The sequence below is a fragment of the Phascolarctos cinereus genome, unplaced genomic scaffold (assembly GCF_003287225.1).
Source record: "Phascolarctos cinereus isolate Bilbo 61053 unplaced genomic scaffold, phaCin_HiC Scaffold_726;HRSCAF=1367, whole genome shotgun sequence".
Classification (NCBI taxonomy): Eukaryota; Metazoa; Chordata; class Mammalia; order Diprotodontia; family Phascolarctidae; genus Phascolarctos; species Phascolarctos cinereus.
The window spans coordinates 88,274,763-88,296,981 of NW_027556098.1; the positions used below are offsets into that span (position 1 = coordinate 88,274,763).

A 22,219-nucleotide genomic window follows, 5' to 3' on the forward strand; every position below is an offset into this window, starting at 1 on the left:
GGGGAGAAGTTGACAGAAGCCACAAAAGGCCCATTTAGTTCTGACCTAACATTACCAGTTATGAGACTTTGGTATTATATTTGTGCTATTTTATAAAATACAATTCTTCTACTTTCTTCTGACCCCTTCCCCTCAACTTCCGAAATTGTCCCTCCTCCCCAGACCAAAGCACAACAGTCTGGAAATATTGACATAGGAAATTAACAAGTCTAAATGTAATATGATGCAACCAAGAACAGAGCAGCATGTAAAAGAGCATCCTCTTCCTTTAATCTATCTTTTTTGTAGGGTTGGAATGTCAGGTTTTCTCAAAGTGAGAAAAACACTTGGCTTCTTTAGAGCCAAGATGAGAAGGGAGAGGAAAGGGGTCTCCAGGGTTGGTGGTGGTCCAGAATAGGCCTATGGCTAGAGAGAGAGGGAGGATTGAAGAGCAGTCCAAAGGACAGTCTGAGAGTAGGGGTGGTATGAAAAGAGGAGGCTTATTCTCTAAGGAGACCCACTTATGACTCTGGGGAGTTAAAAAGGAGGTGGGGAGACAAGGCTCCAGAGGAGGGTTGCTTTGGCAAGTGGATTCCAGGGGTAAGACCAAGCAAGGAGTTATGCTGACCATGCTATGGGGCCAGTGACCCTGCAGATGAGCATAGGGGAGAGAATGGGATCATACTGTGTGATGTATGGCAGAGGACTACTACGACTACTACTATTACTACTACTACTAGTACTACTGGTAGAGGACTACTAACAAATATGGAGCAGGAGACAGTGAAAAATTTATCCTCCTAGGGAGGAAGTGGGTCCTTCTAGATATTAATATCCTATGCCAAAATTCCCTGGCCCCAATCTAATTATAGCCCTGGTACCTTCTCCCAAGTAGCTTTTAGGGACAATGAATACAGTCTTTTGTATTTATATCAAAATCATAAACTAAATCAGGAGCAACTAGGTACTGAAGTATTGAATAAGCATTTGCATTTAAAATTTTCCTCTGCTTTACAAAACTAAAAATTATGGCTTTACTATTATTTAATCCAAATAAATAAAAACAATATTCTCAAGAACACTGTATTATCAATAAATAAAACAGTCCCTAATTCTACCTCTACAAGAATAGGAAGTAAAAGAGAGGGGAATACTTTATCTCCATTTTATATAGAGAGACGCTGAGGCATTGGAACATCACTCAACAAAAATCAAATGGCACTTTGGTAAAAGAGTTAAAATGAAGATTCAAATTTTTATCTATGAAATTGAGTGCCTCATTTAGAGTTTTTTTTATTAGCAATACAGGTTCTAAAAAACAGGGAAAATATAATTCATTTCTAATCACTTCAGTTTGAAAAAGACAGTGTGGTTGTTGAAAATTTTGAACACTGATCTACTGCAGAGAGTCATAGAGATTACCTTGTTTGATAACTGTAATGGGAATTATCTTCTTTGGAATGTATGCTGGCTGAAAAGAGAGGAAAACAATGTCAACCTTTGGGTCTAGAAATTATTATTTCATGTAAGAAAAATAACAAAGAAAACTTTATTCTGCATTTTATTTAATTATATTTTTTGGAGGATTCTCAAACAATAATGGGAACTTAACCCTCATGGCAAACTCTCCTGCTGGTTCAATCTTTGTTGACTAAAATGTCTGTGCCTACATGGACGTTCTTTTTATTTGGTTCAAATTGTTTTCCCCAAACTAAAAAGGTCCGAATTACTGACCAAAACAATTCATTTTGATGGCCTGTTTATTTGGAAAGTGGCCTCTTTGGCCTCTGCTGGCATAGCCTTCAAGAACCACACGTTAGACAGTCAACACGCTTTATCACATTGTATTACGTACTAGGTACTGTGCTAAATACAGAATTTCAAAACCACCTACTTAAACGACTCTTTGTCTACTGTCTTTTTGAGCAGGTCGTCACCTAAATGTAATTATTTCAGAGACATTAGAAGGCCATGATGCCAAAAAATATCTTCTCCACTATGAGGCCATATTGACTGAAAGTCTGTCATCAGACTTTAAAAATACGAATATAGTCAAATCTGTTACTGAGAATTATCAAGGAATAAATGTGTGTGTGCATACATAATATATTACATACATATAACAGATCTTATGTTATTATTTCTATTGTTATGTATTATGTGTAACACATGTTTATATATTCTACATGTAATATATATGTATCTATACATGTACATATATGGTTTTCTGGATAGTTATCTGTATGAGCTATTACACTAACCCTTTATATTTTAGATGTTTTTGGATGGCAATATTCATAAACTGTACTAAATGCAACCTCGCCTTCTTAACCAGAGTACAGTACAGTATATGGAATATAATCACATTATTTCTTAATAACAACATCATCTTGATGAACTGGTATTATACTATGCTATAGGTGCAGATGTAGATGTTATGGTATATAAGAGTAAATGAATTTAGCTTGTTATCATGCTAGTACATACTGTGAATTTTCTGTATCCCAATCCTATCTCTTCCCCCAAAGCAAAATAAAGACTATAGGACAGTCCTGAATGGCTAATAGCTAGTAATTACATAGTGCTTTAAGGTTCATAAAGTGCTTCAATCCTGGGAGATAGGTACTAATGTATCCTCATCCTCATTTTACAGATGAAGAAGCTAAGGCAAACAGAGATTAAGTGACTTGCCTAGGGTCATGTAAATATTTGAGGTGGGATTTCAATTCAGGTTATCTCACTCCATGTCCTTCACACATTGCCTTACTTGGCTGCTTTCACTGTCTTTCAGAGTTTTGCCTGGGAGGCTAATATGTAGTGAAGGTTGCACCCCACGAAGCATGCATAGGAACGGGTCTATAGAGGGGGTGAGGAATGTGAGGCCTCAAGGCCACATGTGGCCCTCTAGGTCCTCAAGTTTGGCCTGAATCCAAACTTCACAGAACAAATCCCCTTAATAAAAGGATTTTCTCTGTGAAATTTAGGCTCAGTCAAAAGGCTACACTCAAAGACCTAGAAGGTTTCCCCTGGAAACTTCTAGGGACTTCAGGGACACATGTGACTAATTGCTGAAAGTCCTTGGTGTTTGGGACCTTATCGTCCATTGAGCAGGAAGAGCCACTAACCCAGTGCTCTTCTCTTCTTGTCTGTAGATTGTGTCAGGACTATCTGAGTCTTTTCCTATAAGGGTATAGGGTACTGGTTCCCTTATCATACCCTGGCCACATAGCAGATGTTAGAATATGGCTGCTAAAGCAGATACCCTGCCTGGGTGATTCTGAGACTAGACCAGGGGTAGGAAACCTGCCACCTCGAAGTGACATGTGGCCTTTTAGGTCCTCGGATATGGCCTCTTGACTGAGTCCAAGTTTTACAGAACAAATCCTTTTATTAAGGGGATTTGTTCTGTGAAGTTTGGATTCAGTCAAAGGCCACGCTTGAGGACTTAGAGGGCCACATGTGGCCTCAAGGATGAAGGTTCGCCTCCCCTGGACTAGACACAGAACCCTAGATGCTGCTTCTACTTCATGTTTCTTTGCCTAATCCTAGGTGCCTCAGCAATGGTCCTGTGATGTATATTTTCAGTTTGAGAGGTTACCCTGTGTATTTAAGAGCCCTGGAGATACTGCTTCCTCGGCAGGTGTGGGGGATGCTCTTTCTATATCTACTAGAGGGTTTTTTTTTTTTAAGAGGAGGTGACAACCACCGGTTAGAGCACAAGCCCAAACAGGCTTGGCTTACTAGGAGATAAAGACTTGGAGACAATTGTTTGGACAATGCAGAAACAATCAGAATTGTAATGAGGCCTACTGGTGGTCCCACAAACTGCTTCCGTTCCAATGTTTAACTCCCAACCTTTCAGGAAAGTATAACCGTAGGTGTGTTACTACTGCTGCTTGTTTTAAGTCTTTATTAATGAACACTTAGAGAGTCACATTTGCTTGTTGAACATTTCCTTGCATGGAGAGGAAACAAATAGCTATTCTATGCCTGGTTTATATTGTATATTAAGGATTTTTCAATTCCTTGCTTTGGAGAGATCCTGGACATAAGTAAAATCTTAAGCTTTAAGTACATTTCTCTGAGCCTTCAGGATTGGGTAGAGGGTAGGAGGTGGGAGGCTGGAAAGTGAGAAGTAGTAGAGACAAAAAAAAAGATATTGGTGTTTTAGTTGGTCTTTCCCCAGTACAAAACCTATCTGCATGTACCAAATCCAGAGCTGAGAGGGGCCTCTTTAGCTTGCACCAATATGGTCCTGGGGAATTAAACAACTTGGGCCTCTTGAGTTCAGCAGCAACTTTATTGTCTCTTATGAAATAGCAACTCACGAAGAATTGGCATTACTGATTTATCCCAAATTTTATCAAGCTTATATCAAAGCTATGTCACAAAGCACCCTTGACAATTCTGGAACAAAAGGTCTTAGCATCTCAATTTCATTCACCATTTTTGTAACAGCAATCTATTTGAGATCTTATTTTATCTTCAAATCCGTAGGATAGAGGGACATTTGAAGTCTGGTTAAAAGTTGCCCATAAAACAATTCCACTGTCTTGAAAGAAAAAACAAATGTGCACAAGAGAAGAACCTTAATATACTACATTCTGGTTTTAATTCATTCTAAAAAACTCCACCCATTTTCTTCTAAACTGACTAAGTAATGAAACACGCTGATTCAGATCTAGCTAAAACCAAAACCAACATGCTTCTTGTGAAAGTTTTCAAATTTCTGGCTAACATGGAAAACCAGATCTAACTATTTGTTATTATATCTTTGGCCTAGAAATATTTTCTAAACTTTCTACCTAGAACATGGATGTACTTAGGATATATAATTTGCTCTGTGTGCATAATCTTGGGGTATGGATAAAGGGAGAGAAAGAAAAGGGATCATTCTTACTCTTGGCATTCCTTATCTGATCACTGTTAAACTAAAAAAATTGGCAGCACATTTCCCCCTTTTGCCAATAATAGATGCTTTTCCCTTAGGAGATGGGTGGATCTGGATGATAATGAAGAAAAGGTCAGAAGAGATGTCACACCCCAGGGGAAGACTGATTTCAGGAGGAGTTGGCTTTTCCTAAACAATTAAAATTGTATTTTAAAACACTAGCTGAAAAACATACTCTATTCTTTAAAACTCAGTTTATCTAGCCACTGGATTATAAAGTATATTTATAAATGTACAATTCTAAAAACAGATGTGATAAGTTAAAAATAGGTACTGTTAGAGATCATCACTTCGTACATTATGACCAAATAATCAAATACTAATGGTCAATACTTTTCTAAGAAATTGCCAGTATTAAGAAAGGCAATTGATTCTAATTTTTTTTAAATGTCCCAAATATCATTAGTAAGCAGCCATAAAGAAGTCTCGGTCATCTTCCCATATACCCTAAATTACAGATGACTTATTATATACTATGAAAAAATAACTTTTTGGATAAAGGTTTTATTTCTATCTCATACTATTTCCAGCATTAGCCATTGACAAAGGTTATCAGGATATGTAATATATATATATATATATATATATATATATATGTATAAGTGAATAAAGTTCAAAAACTGAGTCCTTTCAAAGATTTTTACTTTACCTAAAATAGTATCATTCATTTAAAGAAATAATCAATATTGTTCTTCCATTCAAATCCTTTATTTCCCCCACTCTTTGGAAAGTGTTCAGAGGAAAAAGTATTTACATGTATTCAAGCATGAAATGAAAATATTGTCTAAAGCTTTCATTTTGATTAACCTTTGATGGCATATCAGTATTTATTTCAAAGCCCCTGAGATAATGCCCTCTTATGCAGGTTCTCGATGAAATGATATTTAAGCTTTTCATCATCACCGTCATTACTTTTTTGTCTGATATGAGTCATTATATCAAATAAATGAAAAGGACAGAAGATATGGCCATTTAGGATGTCAGAGGCTATCCCAGAGTCTTCCTTTCCAATTTTCCTCAAATTGCAGAGCTGTACAGATGTCAGTTAAAACAAAATTTTTTTTTTCATTCTGTCCAGATGGTAGTCCTGAACCAAGCTGAATAGAAGAGCCTTAAAATATCCTTTTGAATGGAGTTGTGTTTCCCTTTGGAAATAAACAAGCACTTCATGCTGCAACACCAGGATTGCTGGCTGAGGTTAAGGGAGGACTCCACCTTGCAGCTTGAAGTGATAAAATTTTTGGATCTGTATCAGAGATACAGGAAGTTACTTCCCATTGTACCCTCTCTGTCTCTTTAAACTGCCCCCCTCCCCCAATCATATTTATTTATGATGGGAGAAGGGAATAAAAGCCCCTGGGAGTGAGACCTAATCTTCTCCCACTCCTGCTGAGTAATCCCCCTCAACAGGGCTACTCTGCCAAAAGTAACACAGTTTGTTTGGAGCAAGTGACTGCAAAGGGAGAAAGACCTAGTGCTTCATAGGAGAAGAAATAAAACCAAAAATGAAGCAGCTACATGTGTTGGGGAGATGGTACCATTCCTAAGAACCTACCCACTCAAAATAAGAATTAAGATGGTCTTAGAAGGTGAGATAAGGACAAATGGACCTCTGAGTTTAAAGTTTCATTGTGAGATTTTCTTCTTTCAGATTTGATTCATCTATAAAAGAGTAACATATATGTGTTTGCCTATATGTACATAAGCATGTACATATATATACATGTACACATATACACATAAATATGAAATATATATACACACAAATATACAAACATCTGTGTTTCTCTATTCCTCGTACATATCATCTTATGGCTTGTGATTTCCAAGAATCAGAGATGTAGGATGGAAGTAACCCCAGAAGCCCTTATTTTATAGATAAGGAAACTGAGGTCCAGAGAAGTTAAGTAATTCGCTCATAATCGTACAGGTAGTGAGCACCACAGGTAGGCTTTGATATCAACTCTTTGTTTCACAAGCCTCTAATAAAAACTTCTCCTAAATTCATTCTTACCACTCCTCCCCAAGCCACTTGAAGACAACGGTCACATGAGCAATGACTTGTTAACAAAGATGTATAAGCTTGTCATTGCCTATACCTTTTTGTCACCTATGACTATGTTTAAAATTACACATGAGATATACATCTATCTTCTGGGGATTCAACCCTGGCCAGGACCATCTTCAAAAACAGTAATTAACTGTTTGGGAGTCCTTCTCATATTCCCCTAAAATGCCTACCCTACCTGCTAGTGAATGGCTAAAAATCCTTTATCTAGGAGAGAATCTTTCATGATAAAAATAGACCTAATGCCTAAAATACATGCAATTTGGGAAAGGCAAAATAGTCCACACTAAAATATAAAAGACTGTTTCTTCCTTGAGAGAAGGGCCTGATAGGAGATGGGGTAGAAACCATGAGGATACTTAGTACAGAGTAGAGTTTTTTACCCCCCAATAGGGGACCCTTGACAGAGGAGAAAGTTAAATGGTAGCAACACAGCTATAAAAAGTCCATTACAATCCCAGGTCTCTCTAACCCCAAAGGTGTTCCTTTTACTGCTATTCATTTAGAAAACATCAGGTGTGCAATTAAAGAAAAAAACAATACAACAAAAAGTCTACCTGAATGACAGCACATAGACACAATGGCATACTTAGAGTGCTAGATTAATTATAATTATGCTATAATTTAATTGTTACATTAATTACAGAATCATGGACCTGACAGAGTATTGGAGCTGAAAATAGGGATCTTAGGAATTATCTAATCTGCTGTTTACTAGGTAGAGACAATTATAGCAGTCAATCCTAAGAGTTTTTGATTAATTAGCACTATGAATTTCACTTCTCTAGACCTCAGCTACTTAGTAAACAGCAGTGAGAAAGTAAATTGGATACATAAATACTTAAAAATAACTTTTTGCTAGCTAATTTTGAAAACAAATTTGTTACATACCACTGTATGCATCTGGTCATAGGTACTTTGAATTTTTCCATTTGCTTTACTTTTAGCTGATGTAATGGAGAAAAAATAAAGAAACATTATTTTTACCTCATCAAGTAAAAAAATCAAATGATCACTTGTCAAGACAACTCAATCCCCATCTCTCACCAATTTTATTTTCATTCCTTTTAAATGGTAAAATTACTATATATGATCTCAGTATTGGTAACACAACTTTCTTTTACCCATTTTATATATACTTGTAACGTGAAATCTGAGAACATGAATAGGGTCTTACTTCTTTTGTGTCTGACAACCAATGGGGACAGAAATGTTTTCTACAATGCCATCCCACCTCCACTTCTCCCCTCATCAATGAATGGAATTTAGATCATTATATGGTTTTATCAGACTATATACAAGGAATGTTAATGAGGGTATGCTTTTTGTTAATGACTCGAATCATCAACTCTACAATTATCCTTGGAAATAGTAGGAAGTGCACCAAATAGATATATGATAGGGCATATCTCCCATGTCAGTGGACTCAATATCCCGAAAGGTGGCTACTACAACCTTTTTCATTCTGTCTTATATTGATAATGATATAAGATGGTGTTTCCTTCATACTCCAGCTTTCTTTTTCTTTTCTTTTTCTTTTTTTTTTTTTGCGAGGCAATGGAGTTAAGTGACTTGCCCAGTGTCACATAGCTAGTAAGTGTCAAGTGTCTGAGATCAAATTTGAATTCAGGTCCTCCTCGACTCCAGGGCCAGTGCTCTATCCACTCCACCATCTAGCTGCCCCTCCAACATTCTCTTTACTTATTGTCTTCAAGTAGCTAGGTAAAGACTTAGACAGTCATATTCCTCTATGCTACTAATCTAAAGACTTAGACCTTAAAAAAAGTTTACTCTTGTACATTGGAGATTCACCACTTTTAATGCTTGTTTTAAAAATCAAATACAAAAAGGAGGGAAGTCTATTAAAAGCACATTTACTGTCTTTATATGATCATAGTAATGAAAAGTAACACTCTGAACTAGACGACACTTGTGAGTACGATTCTTCTAATGGGAAGGAAGCAAACATTTTGAAAAATTGTGTTACTATTCTCATTCAACCAAGGCATGGTTTAATTAATTATATCTACCTATATAAAAGGTGTCATCAGAGATAAATGCCAGTCACATAGTGAGAACAAGGACAATTGATGAACAGCAACATAACCCACTACTATCTACGTAAAGTGAAGAAGGCCCCCACCACACTAGTTGGACCTCTGTGTACAATTACGGGAGAACAACATAAAAGGTGGACAACAGTAGCAAAGGATAGAGAGGTACAGACAGTTGTTATGTGAGTCATTGGAAGAAAAATCCATATCAATGAAATAAATCTTGGATCCTTCAAAGTTTCAATGTATATACTTGAGTAACTTCCCAAAGTGCTCCCTTTTGCCAGTAGGCTCTTGCTAAATAATTTAAAAGTTGTGAAAGCATGTCTGAAATGCCATGAAAAAAACAGACACTTCAGTATCACTTCATTTACCTTATGGAATTTATAATCATCTTTGTTATGAAATAAGAAGCATGAAACATTTGCTTATGAATGAACAAATGAAAATAGTTCCTACATTTTTAGAGTTCTCCTTTTTGGGTTCTTCCCCCCTCTCAGAATATTGATTATGTAAGATGTTCTATATAAATGACAATCCATAAATGGAATCTCAGGATAGTTCAGTTTTTTAAAGTATAGGTTTTATTGAAAGAATATAATTCTGCAAGTAAAAAAAATGGTTCCTTGAATATGGACTGTATCTAAGGTAACAATATCATATGAATCCCCAAAATGATTTATCAACTTACTTTGCTGACATAATGGTGTGGACATCTATGTGAGTGTTTACAGTATGCTATTCATAAGACTTACAATCAGGAATGTTATCCCTAACACAAATCACTTTGACATCAGACCTTTTCCACCTTTGCCAACCTGTCTCATATCTCACCTATGCATGCATATAGTACTAAGTAGCTAATAGACAGTCAATCTACGATTCTCCATCTTTTGCAGTTCCAAATGTTTTGAGTCATATTTATATATTTATTATAGTTCTGATTTGATTCATTCAGTTACCATTTGTTGAAATATTGGAATTTCTGGAATATTTTGCTAATGAAGGAAGGGGATTGAATAATTGAGATCAGGACTAGCCAGAAAATCTGAGACAAATGGTCTTCATATTTCACCATATATGACTGGCCTGACATTATTTCATCATAGATTTGTTTAGTAATTTCTTTAGTAAAACTAACATCATGTCTTTATTTCATAAAATGCAGATAATTAGAGAAAACCTTAAGCTTTTCTTCATGATTTTAAAGCATGCTTATATTTTGGACTATTTGACATAGGCCCCTACGTTGAGGGAAAATACATTTCATAAAATATACCAAATGCCATTTGCGGGACATCGAATCTATAAAATTCAACCCATGTTATTTCATACCAATAATAAAATAATTAAAAGTGCTTGAAAAAGGATTAAAAAATAAACAGTGCCAAAAACTTACTTCCTGTAACAGTCTTGTGATTAAAAATTCTGCTCCAGAGTCCTCCTTCTAAATTATCTTTCACTCCAAATTCATAAATGGTATTTGGCTTCAGATTCTCAACTACTGTTTCAGTGGCTGGGCAGAGTTGGAAAATCCATTTTTTTTCTTTGTCTTTTTCCCTATAGCGAACTGTATATAATCTGTTGAATAATAAAAGTAATGATATTATGTTTGGCCACCAAACAGTTGATACCCAATGTCAGTCCTGCCTTTATAATACAGGTTAAGTAGAAGCATTGATTTTGCTTGCAGAGAACATTAAACTCAAGGAAAAGTTAATATGTGTAACCCAGGATTCAAAGTCATTTGCATAAGACTCTCCTCATTGGTGGAGAATGATCACTCTATGCTTCGTGACTGTTTGATGGGTAGAGTTGGCAAAAGCTTTGGAGGAGAGTGAGGCTACTTCTGGCTTCCAGCTTCCAGAGTACACAAGGTTCCAGGCTCTCTCTCCAAGGCATGGAACATCAAGTAATCATCCTCCACCCATGAGGAAAGTCTTATGCAAATGGCCTTGTGTGCCCCAGGTCATACATGATGTACCACAGATTCAGAATCCAACAAGATTTTGACAGGTTAGGACTATGTATAGCATCTAATAAGATGAAATCTAATAGAAAAAAATATAATGTCCTTGAGTTCCTGAATTCAAAAGCCATTTATTAAGTGCCTGCTCTGAGCCAGATACTGCACTAGGCACTAGAGATACAAAGACAAAAAAAAAAAAGTCCCAGCTTTCAGAGACCTTACATTCTATTGGGGAAACAAAATGTACACAGAAATGTAGTATAAAATAAGTACAAAACTAGATTTAAAGGAACTTCAGTAACTAGCAATGGGGAAGGTGGGGGAGGGGGATCAGGATAGGTTTTCTGTATTTCAGCTAAGCTTTGAAAGAAGCTATGAGGTGGAGGGATGGTGGTGGCAAGTGCATTCTAGGTATAAGGGGCAGACAATGTAAAAGCAGGGAGAGAGGAGATAGAATGATCTATATGACCTAAAGAGCAAGTAGGACAGTTTGACCAGAATGTGCCCTCTATTGCTGTTTCCAAACTCTTTCTCTCTATCACCATCACTCATCAATAGCTCCTTCTCTGAAGTTCACTGTAACCAAATTTGTCACATTTCTCCTCCTCTTCCACTTCCCTGAGACATTATCTAGATTCTGTTGCTATTACTCAGTCATGGCTGACTCTTTGTGACTCTGTTTGGGTTTTTCTTGGCAAGGATACTGGAGTGATTTGCCATTTCTTTCTCCAGTTCATTTTATAGCTGAGGAAACAGAGGCAAACAGGATTAAATGACTTGCCCAGGGTCACACAGCTAGGAAGTGTCTGAGGTCAGATTTGAACTCAGGAAGATGAGTTTTCCTGACTCCAGGCTTAGCACTCTATCTACTCCACTACCCAGCTGTCCCAGTGGACAGCTAATGCCTAGTGCCTGTCTGTGTCTAAGTTTTCAACCCGAATCCCTGGGATCATACTAGGGCACTTCAACATATATGCTGATGTTCCTTCAAGTACTCCAACCTTCCAGTTCTTTTGCTGACAGCTCTCCATGACCTACTCCTCTACTCCACTTTAGCTAAACACAGGGATGTTTATATCCTTGATCTTGCCATCATACACAGTTATTCCATTTCCATCTTCTATTAATTTGAAATTCATTTATTTGATTGTAATTGTTGTAACTCCATATTCCTCAATGCCACATTGTTCCAAACTCATTTTTCACCCTCAGTATGATGTCCAGTTCCTCCGCTATCAAGCACTTTCCCAGAGCATCACCACTCCTGACTATACTCTCCAACCTTCACAACTTTGACCCTTCAGTGGAGCAGTTCAACTCTACCCTATTCTCTACTCTTGGATCCCTTGTTTCATTGTTCTATAGCCAGTCACATTTTTCCAAACCCTCAGCCTGTATGACTCCCAGCATCTATATCTTTTACTCTTACTCTTGCGTTGCTGAACAGAGCTGAATGAAGTCATTTGTAAGAATGGGAAGAGAACAGGGATTTGGTTCCTGCTTCTAATCTCACCCAAACTCAGCTGATAAAGTCACAGAATATAACCACCATGGATGACAAAGATGTTAACACCTAGTGATGCCTTCACAAAGTCTAAACACCTCTCTGACTGCATTGGAAGGGAGTAATGATCTTGGTAGAAAAACAATTCTTAAAGAAATTCAAATAGCTAAACTCATAAGACAGTGAGCTTGGCAGTTGTGGTAGACCCAGATGCAAAACAGGTGTGCCAATCTGCCTTTACTGAAAATAGAGCCCACTATCATTTTCCCTCTCTAAACTTTCCACATATACTGGTTCTTTTCCTTCTGCCTACAAACATGCCCAAGTTTCCTTCATCCTTCAAAACAAAACAAAACAAGCAAAGACCAAACCTCTCACTAGATCCTTTCATCCTGCTAGCTATCACTCTGCACCTCTCCTCTCCTCTTCAGCTGAACTCCTTGAAAAGGTCTTCTATACTAGATGCTTCCATTTTCTCTCCTCCCTTTCTCTATTATTCTCTTCAAAACCATCTGCAATCTGGTTTCCAACTGAACATTTTCAAGAAAATATCTCCTCCAAAGTTACCTTAATTATCTTATCTTAATCGTCAAATATAGTGGTCCATTCTCACTTCTCATATTTCTTAACCTCTTTGCAACATATAATACCACTGACAATCCTTTCTTCCAGAATATTCTATCTGCTCTGGGTTTTCATAAGGTTGCTTTTGGTTCTCTTTCTACTTCTCTGATCTTTCCTTCCAATGAGGTAATATTTATAAAGCTGTTAGCACAGTGCCTGGCACATAGTAGATGCTTAATAAATGTTTATTCCCTTATTCTCTTTCCTTCTTCTTTACTAGATCTTTATTCAAATCACGATCAGTTACTGCCCAAGGTTTTTTCCTGAGTCCTCTTCTCTTTTCTCTCTACTCTCTTTCTCTTGGTAACCTCATTAATACTCATGGGTTTAAGTATTTTCTATATGCAGATAAGTTCTAGGTCTACAACCCCATTCTCTCTCCTGAGCTCCAGTCCTACACCACTATTTTCCTGGTGGATATTTTGAACTGGGTGTCCCATAGACATCTTAGACCCAGCAAGGACAAAACAACTCAGTATCTTTCCACCAAAACTCATGCCTCTTCTTCCACATTCCCCTATTACTGTTGAGGGCACCATCATCCTTCCTATTACTTCAGTGTTATCCTCAACTCTCCATTCTCACTCATTCCTCATATCTAACCAGCTGCCAAATATTGTTGTTTCTACCTTTATTACATCTCTCTCATACACCCCTTTTATCCACTCACACAGCCAACCATCCTAATCTTCATTGGCATTCATTGCCTCTTACTAGGACTATTGCAATAGCCTACTATTTGATCTCCCTGTATCATCTCTCCCCAACTTCAATCTATCCTCTACACAACTGCCAGTGATTTCCTTTAAATGAAATCATGTCACACCTACCTCCTCATATGCCACTGTCACCACCACCACTCAATAAATCTGTTGCTCTCTGTTACTTCTAGGATTGAATATAAACTCCCATTTCACAATTAAAACTTTATACATTCTGTGGCCTTTGGACTTTTCCAGTCTTCTTACACAATACTCTTCTCTATACGAGTCTACAGTTTAACCACACTTTTATTGTTCCTCACATAGGATACTCCATATTTGAGACTTTGCATTGGCTGTCCTTGTCATCTCTGCTTCTTAGAAATCTCAGCTTTCCTTCAAAACCTAGTTCAAGCAATGGTTTTTGAGTAAGCCTTTCCTCATCCCCTTAGGTGCTTGTGCCTTCATCTCTGAGGCTGTCTTTTGCCTACTTTATATGTATCTTGTATATGTATGTGTGTATATATACATATATACATATGTATAGACAAGGGTGAGTGTGCATATGTATGTCTATGTACATACGCACACACATACCCTCATACCCATGAAAGGTCTTTGAGGAGTTTTACTTTTAAGAGACTGTTTTACTTTTAAGTTTTTATTCCCAGTCCTTATTACAATGACTAGAACATACTGGGGTCTTTATAAACGCTTCTTGATCGATTGACTGGAGGCAGGATTAGGAGAGAAGAGAGAATGGAGGTAGGGAGGTCGATTAAAATGCTATTGTAATAGTTCAGTCAATAGATGATGAGGGCCTAAACATTTTTCTAGAAATGGGAATCCCAGAAGAAAATGCAAGAGAAAAGGGTCAGTTGGAACAAAGGGTGCAGAAAGTAAATAACCAGTTAAATGTTAATTATTCAAAATCTGCAAGTACCATTTATAGGTATAGGCAAATATGACAGTAATTAGATCCTGACTAGAGGGAAGGGTTAGAAGGGTGTGCGTGCTTGTGTGTGTGTGTGTGTGTGTGTGTGTGTGTGTGTGTGTGTGTGTGTGTGTGTTGGGGAATAGTAGGAGAGAAATGTTTGGATAGTTAGGGTTAGATCTGATTATGGAGGGCTTTGATAAGTAGGCTGATAAATTTAGGTAGGGAATAGGGATCCATTGATGGTTTTACAGGATCAAGGTGTAGCAATGGATAGAGTGCTAGGCCTGGAGTCAGAAAGACTCATCTTCCTGAGTACAAATCTGGCCTCAGATACTTCCTAGCTGTGTGACCCTGGGCAAGTCACTTAACTCTGTTTACTTCAGTTTCCTCAACTGTAAAATGAGCTAGAGAAGGAAATGGCAAACCACTCTAGAATCTTTGCCAAGAAAACACCAAATGGGAATCACAAAGAGTCAGACACAGCTGAAAAATGAGTTAAACAACAACAGGTTTTGATCAACAAAACATGTTATTTTTCATCCGGGAATGCTTGGGGAAAATTTCTTCTGATCCTGAACATACTAAGTCCTAATTTATATATTCCCTCATTCACAAACCATAAAAAGAAAGAATTGTAAGTTAAACATGTTCACCCTTTAGTGTGTACCTTGAGGAGAATCTAAAAACTGAAAGTTGCAGCCCTGGTCCAGAACAATGCAAATAGTAACAGAAATGTTCACAATCAGGGAAGAAAAATGACAACCTATTTTCAGTTTCTAAGACAAAATAAAAAAAAATACCACTTCTGACAGTGGAAACTTGTTAGGGGAGGTGCTAAAGAAATGACTGCTTTGATATGGAAAATTTGAGGTCAGAAATTAAAAAAAAAAAAGAAAGAGCCATCTAGTAAACTCTTTTCATTTGTCTAGGCTAAATTAGTTTGCATGAACCTACCATAGTGAAATATTTGTTTTCTTGCAGCCTATGCCAGAAACTGGAGTTTATGAGATTATAATGACAAAATTTGGTGTTCTAGGAGCCTGCCAAAGGCATTCAGGTTTGTATAGTTGTGGAAGATTGTATTGCTGAAGAACTTCAGCTGTATTCAAATTTCAATACCCAAGAAATATGAATCCTGCCTTGAGCTACTATTTGCTTATATAAATCTACTGTGTTGGGCTAAGTTCTAAAAAGCAGCTGCAGGCACATCTGAGGGCAGAATCTGGCCCCCAGTCAATAGGCTCTCCAAAGCCTGCTTCTAATTACACTCACTTACCATTTTAGTGGGTTTATTTGTTTGGTATAGTGTCTATGGTATTTATAAAGCTTTTTGATGCTAATCGTTCTTTTCTCAGACCAATACAAGGGCCCAAATCACGGAGGAAAGGCTCACTTGGATGTCTTTACTAACTAGAGAGAGGGAACCAATGATTAATGGAACCCCAAAATGATTCAAGAACCTTGGCTTCAATCATTACTTTGTAATTTTCCCTTCCCCACCCCCACAAAATATTTGTGGAGATTTTCTCCACTTTCCATCTACGCAGCTCTGCCTGGTTTGAATGCTAAAAAACATAATGTCCCACCAGATAAGCTGATCACCTGAAATTTCATGATCCATTCATTAATTCAGCTTTGGATACCCAGCACCTTCCCAATTCCCTCAATCTTCTCTCCTCTATGTTTGGAGGGCTGGAGGACAGAGCACTAAATTCCTCCCAATGCAGTTCTTTATAGAAGAATGGATCTGGATTCTCTAAGTAACTCCACTTTCCATCAGCAGCTCTGCTTGGGTTGATCTCTAAGGAACATGATGCTCCCATGTACCATCCTCTGGTGCCCCACAGCCTTTCCAGCTTCCCTTTGGGTATTGTCTTTCCCCATTAGATTGTAAGCTCCTTGTGGGCAGATACTATCTTTTATTTATAAACATAGCAATTGATGAATGTTTATTGAATGGAATTGTTGAATTGACTTTTAATAAATGGAATAATTGATTTTGAATTTTAGCCTTTGCATTCTGGTACTCATCCTCTGATGGAAATACTAACAAAGAATACAGTAGTTTATGGATCCTACAGTCTAAGAGGGAGATGAAACATCTAGGTCTACAATCTAGTAAGAGGGATAAAACATAGGCCATAGATGGGACCTGAGAGGAGGTCCTTGTTCAACTACCTCATTTTATAGATGAAGAAACTGATGCCTACATCATGGTTACAGAGTAAATATCTGAGGCAAGATTCAAACTCAGGTCTTCCTGATTCCAAGTCTGGTGATCCATCCACCAAACCATGATTCATCTCTTGCAAAACTGATCTATTCACAAGTAATTATAACACAGGATAGATAAGTGCAGGAAAAAAGTACAAAAAGCTATATAGGATTCAAGGAGGGAAAGGTCATGCCAAGATCATGCCAAAAATTGCAGAAATAACTTGGCATAGTGAAAAGAGTGTTGGATTTGGTGTCAGGAGTCCTAGATTTGAATCCTAGATATGACTATTGTCAGGGTGGTGTGTAGTAAGTGGAAAATCACTTACCCTCTCAAAGCCTCCATTTCATTGGTAAAAATGGGATAACACTTGTATAACCAAATCAAAGAGGGTAGTAGGTCTAAGGAAAGCACTTGCTAAACCTGAAAATGCTAAATAGGGTGTCTCAAAAGTCTTTAACAGCTTATAATTGCACTAAGACTTTGGGAACATCCTACATACATGTTTTTATTCTTATCTATTAAAATTTTCTGTTACTCCATATAATTACTTCCATCACCTTCATAAAGGAGTAAAGAAACAAAATGGTTGGCTAACATGCCCAAGGTAGCAATCTCTGGCATAGCCATAATTAAACTTGTTATTAGATACCATCTCCTAAGAATTTGCACATCACAAAAGACATACTCCTACTAGGTAAATTTATAATAGTTTCCACATACTACTTTAGGTCAGGTTATAAGCTTAACTCAAAGCTATCTACTCTCCACCCTGTCCTATAGCCAATATTTCTTTGTGCTATTTGACCCTCTGAAGCATATTTCAACCAATAAATATTTATTCACAAGAGAGGTCCTTCATGTGAAAGACATTGGGTGAACATAAAAGAAGATGGCTTGGGAAGTAGAGAATTGGATGGAATCCATTGCAATCCCTATGCAAATTTTCCTAGTGGGGGAGTAGGGGAGTGTCTGATCAGTGGAAACAAATAACTTTTGAGATGGATTGATACAGTAAAGCTGAGTAAATAAATCAACATCTACTATGTGTCAGGCACTGTGCTACATGCTAGTGACACAAAGAAAGGCAAAATCATTGGGTCACATCTTGAACCAACTTTACCCTGATCAAGACCATTTCAGAATTTTAAATTCTTTCTGGTTTTACCTATTGGGAGAGGTTGAAAAATTGAAATGGAACCTTAAACTAACACAACTATTTGTTTTCATAGCATTGGTGTTTGGGCCCAAACCATCTTGACCTATAATTACCAGAAGAATGTGTGCTCTTTCAAGGGCATGAAGGCTTGCTTAGTGACGGGTGAAACTGGGATGCTTCAGATTCTGTCAAATGTTGGAGAAATCTTTTGTCAGACAAATTTGGATTTGGCAAAAGTGTCAACTTCTTTTGCCAAACACTTCACTTTTAAGAATCATGAATACTTTCAAGGAAATTTAATCTTCATTTTTTTTTCTGATTCATCTCCACAATCAAAATGTATTTGTGAGAGATTATCGATATTTGAGAACATGGACAAATGTTTTCCAGAGGGCTTTTTTTATAAGCAAAGGCAAATGTTGTCAGAAGAAATAAAAATCAAATTTAAAAAATTAAACTCCCTCCAGGTATGAATTTTTATGTAATAGAATACTTTTGGGGTAAAATTATTTGGATAAAATTTTGGTATATTTATCTAGATTTAAACTTCTGAACCATTATGTTTCAAAGCATTGTGCAACCTCTTTAGATATTCGAAGTTAGGAATTTTAGTAAAATTGAAACAAAAAAGTTTCCATAGTTAGGTCTGTTCATATAAATGGTGGTTCAAAGTCTAGATGCTGCTTTTTTTTTCCTCACTTTTATGTCTCTAGTACCTGGCACAGTGCCTCACACAAAAGAGGCACTCCATAATGAGGCACTCCATAACTAGCTGTTGTTCATAAAGATAAACTTTTCTAAAATAAATATATCCATTCTCTATATTTTATGAAGTAGCTGTCCCATAGTCAACTCACCTTCAGCATGATGAAAACAATTCATTATATTTTCCCCCAAATGAACTCCTTTTCCAAACTTCTACATTTCATTGGGTCATACCTCCTTCTAGTTGTCCAGATTCACAACTTGAGAATCATCCTTGACTTTAAACCCTTCCTCATTCACTACATCCACTCAGTCGTCAAGCCTCGCCAATTCTTGCTGCAAAAATCTCTCACATCTCTTTCCTTCTTTCTACTCACAACTACTGCTCATCACCTCTTGTCTATTACAATGGCCTCCTAACTAGTGCTGTAAAACTCAGATAGGAATGGGGGCCACTAAGCCACTCACAAGGATCCCTGTGGACGTCACATTGACTTAGAAAATCATGTTAATATTATTTATGTTTTATTGTATTTTTATTTATCTTGTTAAATATTTCCCAATTATATTTTAATCTGGCCCAGGCCAAAGTTGGGAGTGTTGTGGGCAGCATTTAACCCATGGACAATATGTTTGAGACTTGTAGTTTGCCTTGTTTATCCTTTCACCAATTGAGCCTCCATACAGCTACTAAAATTGTATTCCTTAAGTGCAGATCTGACCACGTCACTCCCCTGCCCAAAAAACTTCAGTAGCTTCCTATTACATCTAGGATCAAATACCAATTTCTCTGACATTCAAAGCCTTTTGCAATATGGTTCTAACCCATTTCCCAGCCTTATTATATGTCTCCTTCATTCCCTTTACATTCCAGTCAAACTGTCTTTTTTGATGATTCTCACACTTGACATTCCATATCTTGTTTTCCTATGTCTTTGTACACGCTGTTCCCGATTCCTGGAATGCACTTTGTCCTCACCTTTGCCTCTTAGAATCCCTGCTTTCCTGCAGAGCTCACTTCAACTGTAAACTTGTATGTGAGACTTTTTCTGATCCCCCTAAATGCCAGTCCTTGCTCCTGTCAATTATATTTGTTTTGTGTATGTATGTGTGTGTGTGTGTGTGTGTGTGTGTGTGTGTGTATTTTATACATTTGGTATCTACTTATATGAATAAATGCTCTCTCCTCTAATAGACTGTAAGTTCCCTGAGAGCAGGGACTGCTCCAGTTTTGTCTTATGACTCCAGCAACAAGTACATTGTAGGCTCTTAAGAAGTTACTTGATTTAAACCACATGCTTATTTTAGGATAAGGAAACTGAGTTTTGGTAAATTACCTGTCATTAGGACACTGAGTTGGTAAGGTCCAATCGTATTGTGGGTTGATGAGGAAACCCCAGGATAGAAAGACTGAGCTTGGTGACAAAGTGCCAACTACCATTTGGAGAGGTTTTCGGGTACGAGATTTACCTGTAGAAGCAATGCACAGATTAATTTTGATGATACTTGGTGTTTCCACATCTTGGGCAAAGAGAATCAAATGGCTTGCAAAGGTAATGTAAACTGAACACTCCCAATTTTTTCCTCTCCCTAATGTGTTTATTTATACAGTGGGATTTGGCATCTTTATTCAAAAGTAAATTTGATTCTCACCTCAAGGTTTTGAACTCTTGCTGGTTAAAATGTGTGTAATACATATGTATGTATGTATGTATGTGTGTATGTATATGTATATCTACATACAAATATAATACAACATATTTATATTACAGACTATATATACATGCACATATACACACATAAAGAATATATATTATATATTTCTTAATAATTTCAGTTCTTATCCTGTTTGGCTTTATCAAGTTTACTATGGCATTAAATTATGCTTAATAAAGATTACTGACCAAAATGCTATGACTTACTTTCAACTACAGACAGAAATAAAGCTAACAAATTTTTCCCCAGCGACTGTTAACTAGTCTAAATTGATGTCTATGAAGAGACACTATCTTGTTGTTTGAATTATTTGTCTTCTCTTTCTAGGTATCTAAATTAGAAGAGTCTCCATAACTAAAATTGTAACAATTAGTACTGTGAGATGAATAACAAGATGAAAAACCTGTTTTTGAATAATCCAGTCCTCTAGATTTTCTCAGATCAAATCCATAAAAAGAAATTAAATCTTCCCAACCAGAGAGATATTCATTAGTATTATTAACAGCAGAGGGAAGCAGGATACAATGGTAAAACCATAAGGTATGAGTCAGGAGAGACCTAGGTTGGAATCTCATCTCTTCACATTCATGAATGATGCAACCTTGGAGAAGTCACTCACTGCTGAGATTTCAGTTTCATTAAATTCAAAATGGATATAATAATAGTTGCCTAACACTCAAAGATTGTTATGAAGAGAGCACTCTACAAATGTTAAAAGGTTCTCTTAATGTGAGGTCTTTTACATTAGTAACAGCGACTGTGTAAAAAGAGAATTTCCTATAATGGGAATGAAGTTAGATTCTTTCACTTAAAGAGTGGTATAATAATACACTGTTAAAAATGCTCTTCAAGACCTTCAGAGGATAGGTGCTGATTTGAATTTCTGAAAATATAAGAAACCATGAGAAATGAGAAGATAGTGAGAAAGGAAGAGAATAGCTTCTTAGACATAAAAATAAAACACACACACACACATACATATACATATATACATACATACACACATACATACACACCCGCATAATTAGAACAGCAAGTGGTAGTGGGAATTGAGGGAACCACAGTGACTCTATCTTGTGACTCAATTCTGGAACTAGTTCAGTTTCTATTCAATTATGGGTCTGTTCAAATTCTGTCTTGTGAGAAAATTTTGTTCAGTTGTAGGAATTGTCCTCTCTAGCACTGTTGTGCTGTTTGAATGCAGCCCTGTGTATCTGAGAATCTGGACTACCTCTACCAGCTGCTTAGAGACCCTTAACTAAGGATCTAGGTTATGTTGACCAGAAACCAGGTCAGATCCAAGAACTGATGCAATCTCACAATTGTACACCCAAAGCAAGTCATGTGTCTCATCTGCAAATTGGCCCCATGATGTACTGCCCAATCAGGTATTTTTTTCATGTTCCTTTGATTGTTTGATTGTTTACAAACACTTGAAAGGAGTGGGACACCTCTTTTTCTGATTTCAGGGAATTGCACCTGTTCACTCTTCCCTTCCCAACTTGATAGTTGCTATGCATTGCTTAACAAATCGATGCGCCTGGAAGTTCAAACTTTTGTTTCCTCAATCATTTCATCTTTTACCCACAACAATATACATATGTTAACATATTGATGTATATAATCACATATAATAT

At 37.0% G+C, this 22,219-nt stretch overlaps 1 protein-coding gene across 22 annotated transcripts in view; it reads right to left on the reverse strand.

Annotated features, from left to right (window-relative positions):
* The window catches only part of ABI3BP (ABI family member 3 binding protein), a 301,592-nt gene that overhangs the window by 139,609 nt on the left and 139,764 nt on the right, over positions 1 to 22,219 (reverse strand). For all 22 annotated transcript variants that reach the window (XM_078146663.1, XM_020999893.2, XM_020999891.2 and 19 more), the window contains exons 4-7: positions 20,204 to 20,336; positions 10,452 to 10,633; positions 7,890 to 7,945; positions 1,402 to 1,450 (exon numbers count right to left, since the gene is read on the reverse strand). In XM_078146663.1, the coding sequence (XP_078002789.1) occupies positions 1,402 to 1,450; positions 7,890 to 7,945; positions 10,452 to 10,633; positions 20,204 to 20,336 (420 nt within the window). The remainder of the gene's footprint in view (positions 1 to 1,401; positions 1,451 to 7,889; positions 7,946 to 10,451; positions 10,634 to 20,203; positions 20,337 to 22,219) is intronic.